The following is a 9,280-nucleotide window of genomic DNA, read 5'->3' as shown; positions in this document are numbered from 1 at the left end:
GAGAGAGAGAGAGAGAGAGAGAGAGAGAGAGAAAGAAAGGAAGGAAGAGATTGTTTGTATATATGTGTGGTGTCTTCACACCTGTGCAAGGAGCTGCTCAGATGTGGAAAACAGGTGTGAATGTTTCGCCTGCATCTTTTTTACGTGTGTGCACCACGTCATGCTTGGTGGAGGTCAGAGAAAGGCATGGATCCTCTGGAACTGGAGTTTCAGATAGTGAGCCACAATGTGGGTGCGGAGACTTGAACTTGAACCCAGGTCCTTTGCAAGAGCAACAAGTGCTCTAAACAGCTGAACCAGTGCTCCAGCCTCCTTGTAGTATTTTAGAACAAGAGTTCCCCTCACATCTTAAACTGGTCATAATACACACTGCAGCACCGCCACTGTGCGAGGGTATAGTCCTAGGACTACAATCTCCCAGAAGGCACCGAGGAACCTGGCGTGATCGTAGATGACCAATCGTTGAGGAGCGTAGTTTACCCGCCCTGGAGCAGCAGGACTACTTCTCCCATAAGACACTGCGGGTTTGACAGGCATTTCAGACTTAGGGAGGGGTGAGCAAGAACTCCCTTTTCCCGGCAGGCAGTGCGGGCAGAGGAGGCGCGGGACTTCATTTCCCAGCAGGCTTCAGGCGGCGGGCGCCGCGGTGCCTTGTGTGGGATGTAAGCGCGGAGGTGGGCTCGGGGGACCGAAGCCAGGACTCTCCTTGGGACTTGTAGGAGGCTGGTTTGGATTCGCCTTCTGGACAGGCTCCAGAGGGCCGGGTAGAGATTGTAGGGACTGGGAGGGGCGGCCTTTGAGGGTCCCCAAGAGGTCTTTGGGACGCAGCTTCATTGGGTCTGGGGGGTCCCGGGATTGTAGGGAACTAGAAGGCCCCACAGCCTTAGTTGAAGGGTCTCAGAAACCGAGCCGCCGCCCGTGAGCGCAGGACGAAGCGGCTGGAGAAGCAGAATTGTGGCGGAGGGTAGAGCCTTAGCCGAGCCTGGGAGGGGGCTCTCTCTCCGAGCCCGACCCTCCCTCCCTCGGCTCGCCCGCAGGCCACCGCCCGCCGCCATGGGGCTGAAGGCCGCCCAGAAGACTCTGTTCCCTCTGCGTTCTATCGACGACGTGGTGCGCCTGTTTGCTGCAGAGCTGGGCCGAGAGGAGCCTGATCTGGTGCTCCTCTCCTTGGTCCTGGGCTTCGTGGAGCATTTCCTGGCTGTCAACCGTGTCATCCCTACCAATGTGCCCGAGCTCACCTTCCAGCCCAGCCCCGCACCCGACCCTCCTGGCGGCCTCACCTACTTCCCGGTGGCCGACCTGTCCATCATTGCGGCCCTTTATGCTCGATTCACCGCTCAGATCCGCGGCGCTGTCGACCTCTCCCTCTATCCTCGAGAGGGGGGCGTTTCTAGTCGTGAACTGGTAAAAAAGGTCTCGGATGTCATATGGAACAGCCTCAGTCGCTCCTACTTCAAGGACCGGGCCCACATCCAGTCCCTCTTCAGCTTCATCACAGGTTGGAGTCAGACAGGTGGTCAGGGGAGCAAATGTATGTTGGCTAACCTCATGTCTGAACAATATGGTTTATAGCCCTTTTGAGACCTGTAAACTTTGTGTAGTGGGGCAGGTATTATTTCTCCATCGCAGCTGTGGAAAGAGAATCCTGAAGAGGGGAATGTCAGAATGACAGGGCTCGGACTGGAACCTGATCATTTGGTGCCAGATCTTACTCTCTAGTCCTTCAACCCCAGCCCTGCCATTGAGTAGCCACAGGAATCTGGCAGCCCATCATATGGGGAGAGAGGGTGGTAGTAGTTTGGGGAGGTAGGACAAAGGGGTGGATCCATTTGACAATTAAGATGGTACCTATGAAAATCTTTTGAAAGGAAGCACTGGCTTGTGTTCAAGCATCTTATGCTTCTTAAGGACACGCAAAGTGCTTCAGCTCTTGGTGCAGTGTACTGAGCAAGAATCTGAGGCCACTTGTGAGCTTAGCAGGAAAAAAGTGCGGCGATAAATCAGAACATGAGGAAGGGCGGGACGGGGGTTCATGGGGTCATGGGTTTGCTCTCCCTGATACAGTCTGATAGGTGTACAATAAGACACTGGGTTAAGTCATTATGTTAACAGAAGTACCTGGTTCAGAAAAGGGAGTTTCTGGCTGGGCTGACCTGAGATCCAGAAAGGTCTCCTGCTGGGGTTGGGTTATCGGGAGAGAGATGCTGTGAGCATAAAAGGGTGAACATAATGCGTAGTCTGTGAAGCTCGGACACAGGCTTGAGAGGTGTGAGATGGGGCATGGCACTCTTCTTCCAGGACTGCGCTCATTACTGCCTTCTTCTACAGGCACTAAACTGGACAGCTCGGGCGTGGCCTTTGCAGTAGTAGGGGCCTGCCAGGCTCTGGGTCTCAGAGATGTCCACCTGGCTCTGTCTGAGGATCATGCTTGGGTGGTGTTTGGGCCCAATGGGGAACAGACAGCTGAGGTGACCTGGCATGGCAAAGGCAACGAGGATCGCAGAGGCCAGACAGTCAATGCTGGTGTAGCTGAGCGGGTATGATATCTTCCCTCCATCTTGCCCTCTTCCTTCTGTGAGCCTAAGTTGTCTGAGGCTCCCCTCAACCCATCACCCCTCTGAGTTTATGTACCAAGGGGGGAGGCAGATGAACCGGTTTATGTTGCTATGCCCTAGAGCAGGCACAAGGTGGGATATCCTGAGATAGACATCATGCTTTTCTCCCTTTCCAAGAGCTGGCTGTACCTGAAAGGATCATACATGCGTTGTGACCGCAAGATGGAGGTGGCGTTCATGGTGTGTGCCATCAACCCTTCCATTGATCTTCACACTGACTCTTTGGAACTGTTGCAACTACAGCAGGTGAGGAGATTGCCCTTGCCCAGGGCCCTCCTTTACCCTTCTGTAAAATGGACAGATCCTTTTCAATGCACAAGGGAAAGTAGAGTAGAGACATGAAGGGCTTTGCGAGTGTTGACGAATCCTAGCCCTTCCCTGGTGGAGAGGCCCTGCTGCCTCTGGTCACCTCTCTGCCCGACAGACAGCTCCCTTCTGTTCACTGCACTTCTCTCCCTTTGGCTCTAGAAGCTGCTCTGGCTGCTGTATGACCTAGGACATCTGGAAAGGTCAGTAGAAGGATGTGATCAGATAGGCCTTGGGGGGATCAGGGAGCTGAGTGATAGCCTGAGCTTATGCTCTGTTCCTAGGTACCCCATGGCACTAGGGAACTTGGCAGACCTGGAGGAGCTGGAGCCCACCCCTGGTCGGCCAGACCCACTCACCCTCTATCACAAGGTGAGTGATATCACAGCAGCTCCTTTCTGGGGCTGGAAAGGATATAGGTGAAAAAGGAAGAATGTTGTGTGCTGGAGGGTATTTCCTGCCTTATTTTGTGTAAGGCATGTGTGTAATGAGAGTAGTTCTGTGTAAAAAGAGCCCTGGGTTCCCTAGCCTAGAAGTGGCAGGGCCTGAATTTATCCCACAAGCCCTGCATTTTTCACCTGCCCTTTATTATCCTGGATGTATCCTGTGGTAGCACTGTGGAGAGATGTTAGCATGCTCTTTGTGGTAGAAAGACGGTTGGGCTTAGAAGTCTTTATACGGGACTATGCTGGGGAGAGACCTGCCCCAGGCTTGAGTGTTTCCCTGCTCCACCCTAGGCCTTGTTTTGCGGGGTCACCACTTCTACTGTCTGCCCTCAATTTAGCAAGTAAGCTTGTAGATCCAGGCCTGGGATGGAGGGGGTGGGGGGAGTAAGGAACACCAGGCAAAGGGGCTAGCAGAGAATGGACCCAGAGTTAGAGACCGGGAGGACCCTTTGGCATCATCTTTCTGTAGCATATCAGTGATAAGGCAGCTGGGGGGTGCCTCCCTGAGATTCCTCTGCTCCATCCTCCAGGGAATTGCTTCAGCTAAGACCTACTACCAGGATGAACACATCTACCCCTACATGTACCTGGCTGGCTACCACTGTCGCAACCGCAATGTGCGCGAAGCCCTGCAGGCCTGGGCCGACACTGCCACTGTTATCCAAGAGTGAGGATTCCCCTGGCAGGCCTCCAGCCTGTCCTTTCTCTCTATGACTTTCCAACCGGTCATCTAGTTGTAAGACCTTGTCCCAAGCTCTGTCCTCTCTGCTCAGCCCCTACACAGCCAGGGCTGCCATTACTTGGGACTACTTGGGACGTGAGATTCCCCGGTTAGCTCCTCCCCTCATGCCTGGCCTTCACTCCTCTCTGCCCAGTTGATCCTGCTTTACAGTCAGTTGTGTTTCCCATGGTACCACTGTCTCTGCCCATCTTCTAGTCCAGTCCCGCTCCCTAACCTTGCCGTGGACTAATATCACCATCAGCTGGGTGGACAAGGTCTCCAGCCTCTCTCCTAGTCAGTGGGATGTCCCATTGTGGGACAACTGTCAACTGAATCCTGTGTGTTCTCACAGCTACAACTACTGCCGGGAGGATGAGGAGATCTACAAGGAATTCTTTGAAGTGGCCAATGATGTCATCCCCAACCTGCTGAAGGAGGCAGCCAGCCTGCTAGAAGCAGGCGAGGAGCGGCCAGGGGAGCAAGCCCAGGTGAAGGGCTGGACTCCATTGGTGCACCCTCCTTCCTGGGCACATACATAGATTGAACTACATGGACAGGATTGGGGATTCTCTTTTGCTGGCGCTGATATCCTGGGATTGGGTCTGAAAGGACTTTAGGGTGTTTTAGAGCTAAAGTCTTTAAGAAAATGGGTTGATGGTCCATCTCTTTGATGGCCAAGTTCTAACCTGGGCTAGGCTGTAGGTGAGGAAAGACACCCCCCCCTTCACTCACACTAAGGGTTGGCCTTATAAAAGGAAGGAGGTCCTAGCCTGGACTTTCCTTCCCTGAAACTAAGGCTTTGCCCAGGTGGAGCCTGGCCTGCACACTGTGTGACCTCTGCTGTACCTTCCCTCTTATCCAGGGCACCCAGGGCCAAGGTTCTGCCCTCCAGGACCCTGAGTGCTTTGCCCACCTGCTGAGATTCTATGACGGCATCTGCAAATGGGAAGAGGGAAGCCCCACACCAGTACTGCACGTAGGCTGGGCAACTTTCCTTGTGCAGTCCCTAGGCCGCTTCGAGGGACAGGTGAGAGGGTCCCATCCCGGGCATCCAGGGCATGAGAACTACAGGTGGTGACAGTAGCCACAGGGGAGTGAGATTATATTGCATATGGGTGTTTATGAGGACAGATGAGTGGACACTCCTAGAGGAGTGGCCAGGAGCTGAGCCTGGAGTCCCACTGGTGAGCCACAACCTTTCCCTTGGCTTGCACTTTGCTCAGGTGCGGCAGAAGGTACACATAGTCAGCAGAGACGCAGAGACAGCAGAGGCTGAAGAGCCATGGGGCGATGAAGCCCGAGAAGGCCGTCGGCGTGGTCCCCGCCGAGAGTCCAAGCCTGAGGAGCCACCGCCACCCAAAAAGCCTGCTTTGGACAAGGGCCCGGGCTCAGGGCAAAGTGCAGGGTCAGGACCACCCAGGAAAATGTCAGGGACTGTCCCAGGTGCTACCCGGGGCCCGGAAGTCAGCAATGCTGCTCAGGCTCCAGCACCTGCAGCATCGCCACCCCCAGAGGGCCCGGTGCTCACTTTTCAGAGTGAGAAGATGAAAGGCATGAAGGAGCTGCTGGTGGCCACCAAAATCAACTCGAGCGCCATCAAGCTTCAACTCACAGCACAGTCGCAAGTGCAGATGAAGAAACAGAAAGTGTCCACACCCAGCGACTACACACTCTCTTTCCTAAAGCGGCAGCGCAAGGGTCTCTGAACTCCTCAGGATTCTGTGACAAGGCTCCAGGCCTGCCCTCACTCCCAGCAGGCTTCACCCTAGTCTTCAAGCCCAGACTCCGCCCACAGTACTGCGGGGGGCCCAGAGCTGTCGTGCAGTGACTGGGAACCTTCATTTAGCCCCTTTTCAGGCCCCAGAGCCCTGGCTCCGTTCTTAGAATTTAGGTTTCATCTCCCACCAGCCAGCCAACTGGAACCTCATTGTAGGTCCATGCAGCCAATCTTGACAGGTCCAACCCCCACAATTCAATGGACCATGACAAGAACCCTGAACAGTTTGGCATTCCTCCCACTTGGGGGCTAGATTGACCTTAGCCCTAGAGCACAGTTGCTACCTGGAAACCCTGGGGGTAGATTTCCGCACTTTATAGAGTTCCAGCCTTTGGGAATCCAAGTCCCCTACCCCAAAGAACTTACATATTGCTGCCTGAATTTGGAAATCTTCCTCGTCTCCCTAGCCCTGGAGTCCAGGACATGAAGCTCCGACTCTTATCTGTGAATACTGAGCCTCACCCCCTTCCTGACCAAACTGGCCGGAGAACAGAGCAGGACCTCTTCCAGCCCTCTGGGAACCTCCCTGAGGTCCCCGGAGGAAATCTGCACGGGGTGGGGGAGGGCCAGTCTCTTCCTGTTTTGTACATAGATTTATTTTTCAGTTCCAAGGAAGATAAATACATTTTGTTAAGAAAAAAGAGAGATGTATGTGTTTCATCTGGGAATTCGGGGATGGAGCGGGAATGGATGTCCGCTTTTGCTCTGTCTTAGGACTTTGAACTTCATGCTCCGCACCTGTAGCGTGTTGAGAATTGGGAGGGGGACCTAAGCTCCTCCCCTGCCTCAGGGACTTCCCCGCGCTAGCAGGGCGCCTCCTCTCGGCCAGGCAGGCGGCGGGGCATCCCCGGGCTGGCCCCGCCCCGGTATGGCCCCGCCCCTACGGCCTCTGAGTCTCGGTGCTGCCCCTGCTCGCCTGCCTGCCTCGCCCCGCCCCGCCCCGCGCCGCTCCGCGCCGGCTCCGCAGCTCGCGCCCGCCGGCCGGTCCGGCGCCGGGCCATGGCGCTGTTGCGGGACGTGTCGCTGCAGGATCCGCGGGACCGCTTCGAGCTGCTGCAGCGTGTGGGGGCCGGGACCTATGGCGACGTTTACAAGGTGCGCTGCGCGGGGCTGCGGGACGGGTGGGAGCACAGAAGGAGGGTGCATCTTCACGTCCCGCCGCTGGAGCCCCGGCCCCGCCCCCTCCCTACCCGCTTCTCGCCTTGCGCCCCCAGGCCCGTGACACCATCACGTCTGAACTGGCAGCGGTGAAGATCGTCAAGCTAGACCCAGGTGTGGGCCCGGGTGGGGCCTCTGCGCTCCGGGGAGGCGGGCGGGTGAGCTGGCGGGGGCGGAGAGTTGACATTTTCTAGACCCCCAGCGAAGCCGACCCCAGGACAAACTAAGGTCTGGCACCTGCTCGGCGAGAAGGGAAATACTCTATGCTCATTTTGCACATAGGGACAGAGTCTGGGCTACTCGTGTGCCCCCCCATAATGCCTTGTGCTCCCCAGGGGACGACATCAGCTCTCTTCAGCAGGAAATCACCATCCTTCGTGAATGCCGCCACCCCAATGTCGTGGCCTACATCGGCAGCTACCTCAGGTGAGGTTGTTTATCTTCTTGCCCCAGACAGCCCTCGTGTGTCCTGCACTGTGCCAGCCCCAGCTCTCTGTCTCCCCAGGAATGACCGCTTGTGGATCTGTATGGAGTTCTGTGGAGGAGGGTCACTGCAGGAGATTTACCACGGTGAGAGCCAGACTCCATGGGACATGGCCTTTCCCAATCCCAACATAGGGTTAGGAGGGCATCCTCCTGGCTGAACTTGGACTCTTCTTAGCTTCTGACTGGCTGTGTGACCTTGAGAGAAATACTGTCCTTCTCTGGGCTCAGTTTCCCAGCCCGAACCTGGAAGAAATGTGGCTACCATCACTTTGCAGTAGCGGTGCCTGCTGCTTCACACTATGCAGGGTGGGTAGGGAGGGTCAGCATATCCCTCGGGCTGTTTCTCTTCAGCCCTCATTCTGTATGTTTCAGCCACTGGGCCCCTGGAAGAACGGCAGATTGCCTATGTTTGCCGGGAGGCACTGAAGGTACGGGGCTCATAGGTAGCACCCATTTTGGAATCCTCAGGAGTGTGGGCCCAACCCGTCTGGCCAGTGGGAGATTGGGACCTTAGGATGGGATGGCTCAGGGGATCTAGGTCCTAGCGGGAGGGGGCCCCAGTTCTGTTGCCGGAAGCAGCCTATTTCCCTCTTGGCTCAGTCACTTCCTGTTTGGGGAGAGGGGTGGAGGAAGCAGCTTGGGTGGGGGGGCCCCAGTCCTGAGGAGGGGCTCAGAAGAGATAATTAGTGCAAAGTAGCTGTCCTCAGAGACTTCTGTTTGTCCCCAGGGGCTCCACCACCTGCATTCTCAGGGGAAAATTCACCGAGACATTAAGGTAGGGGTCAGCCAAGGACATGGTTCAAACGAGGAGGAAGCTGCCAGGCACCTGACACAATCCTTTCTGTGCCCCCTCCCCCAGGGTGCCAACCTTCTGCTCACTCTGCAGGGTGATGTCAAGCTGGGTCAGTACTGGGGAATACCATGTGGGTAAGGGTTCAGCAGGGGCTCAGGGACCGTAGAATTGAGTGCTGGAGATCCCAGTCGCTTTGTTGCTTGAGCCTCAGTTTCTCCATTTAGATGTAGCATTATTGCCTGCTGATAGTTGGCTGAGATTGAACTGGGCGGGATCTGACATGGGATTAAGTTTTTAGAGATGGAAGGGTGGTGACTCATCTCAGAAGAGGGGCCTGGCCTGGCTTGGGACAGTTGTGGCTGGACCCATGCCCTACCTGGTATAGCTTGGGCCCTGGGGTGGGAGCTAAGAGAGGCCCTGGGGCTGGTAAGAGTCTCTTTCCTGCAGCGGACTTTGGGGTGTCAGGCGAGCTGACGGCATCTGTGGCCAAGAGACGGTCTTTCATTGGCACTCCATACTGGTAAGATGGCGCCCTGGCAGTAGGGGTAGTGGCCACAAGAAGGGCATCTGGCCATCTTGTATGTATGTGACTGACTCTAGGATGGCGCCAGAGGTTGCTGCTGTGGAACGCAAGGGTGGCTACAATGAGCTATGTGACGTCTGGGCCCTGGGCATCACTGCTATTGAGCTGGGCGAGCTACAGCCACCGCTGTTCCACCTGCACCCCATGAGGTCAGCCTAACACATGCCCCTGACCCTTGCCCTGCCGACTCTTGACTCATGAGTTCACATCCTCCCCAGGGCCTTGATGCTCATGTCGAAAAGCAGCTTCCAACCACCCAAGCTGAGAGACAAGACGCATTGGTGAGGGCTCCAGCCAAGCCCCCATAGGACAGAGGCTTGCCAAGGATTGAGCTTGGTTCCCACTGTGGGCAGTGGGATGGGGGAGTGGAGGGGCACGAGGGGGAAGGAAGGGCT

At 56.1% G+C, this 9,280-nt stretch overlaps 2 protein-coding genes across 4 annotated transcripts; both read left to right on the top strand.

Annotated features, from left to right (window-relative positions):
* Window positions 1-577: 577 nt before the first annotated feature.
* LOC114615969 (menin) lies at window positions 578-6,510 on the top strand. Of its 3 annotated transcripts, none has more exons than XM_028761542.1 (10): window positions 578-662; window positions 1,038-1,498; window positions 2,329-2,537; window positions 2,733-2,861; window positions 3,084-3,124; window positions 3,206-3,293; window positions 3,898-4,034; window positions 4,441-4,576; window positions 4,951-5,115; window positions 5,312-6,510. In XM_028761542.1, coding segments are annotated over exons 1-10 (1,851 nt in total). In that variant the 5' UTR covers window positions 578-660; the 3' UTR covers window positions 5,795-6,510. The 3 variants fall into 3 exon arrangements, with proteins under 3 accessions (XP_028617375.1, XP_028617376.1, XP_028617377.1); XM_028761543.1 differs by having other exon boundaries at window positions 605-674; XM_028761544.1 differs by having other exon boundaries at window positions 641-773.
* Window positions 6,511-6,840: 330 nt separating this feature from the next.
* On the top strand, window positions 6,841-9,209 carry LOC114615970 (mitogen-activated protein kinase kinase kinase kinase 2). Its single transcript, XM_028761545.1, has 10 exons — window positions 6,841-6,960; window positions 7,080-7,137; window positions 7,359-7,449; window positions 7,529-7,593; window positions 7,882-7,937; window positions 8,237-8,284; window positions 8,369-8,411; window positions 8,750-8,822; window positions 8,903-9,034; window positions 9,104-9,209. Exons 1-10 carry the CDS (start codon window positions 6,865-6,867, stop codon window positions 9,168-9,170), a joined length of 729 nt encoding a protein of 242 aa, XP_028617378.1. The 5' UTR covers window positions 6,841-6,864; the 3' UTR covers window positions 9,171-9,209.
* The last annotated feature ends 71 nt before the right edge of the window (window positions 9,210-9,280 follow it).

The sequence above is a fragment of the Grammomys surdaster genome, unplaced genomic scaffold, assembly GCF_004785775.1.
Source record: "Grammomys surdaster isolate TR1022 unplaced genomic scaffold, NIH_TR_1.0 209757, whole genome shotgun sequence".
Taxonomy (NCBI): domain Eukaryota; kingdom Metazoa; phylum Chordata; class Mammalia; order Rodentia; family Muridae; genus Grammomys; species Grammomys surdaster.
This window is presented reverse-complemented; position numbering and strand designations above follow the sequence as displayed.

Coding starts and splice junctions, on each gene's coding strand:
- LOC114615969 (XM_028761542.1), top strand. Junction 1,499..2,328: donor CCTCTTCAGCTTCATCACAG/GTTGGAGTCAGA, acceptor CTTCTTCTACAG/GCACTAAACTGGACAGCTCG. Junction 3,294..3,897: donor CACTCACCCTCTATCACAAG/GTGAGTGATATC, acceptor TCCATCCTCCAG/GGAATTGCTTCAGCTAAGAC.
- LOC114615970 (XM_028761545.1), top strand. CDS start 6,865: ATGGCGCTGTTGCGGGACGTGTCGCTGCAGGATCCGCGGGACCGCTTC. Junction 7,138..7,358: donor GATCGTCAAGCTAGACCCAG/GTGTGGGCCCGG, acceptor TGTGCTCCCCAG/GGGACGACATCAGCTCTCTT. Junction 9,035..9,103: donor TTCCACCTGCACCCCATGAG/GTCAGCCTAACA, acceptor CATCCTCCCCAG/GGCCTTGATGCTCATGTCGA.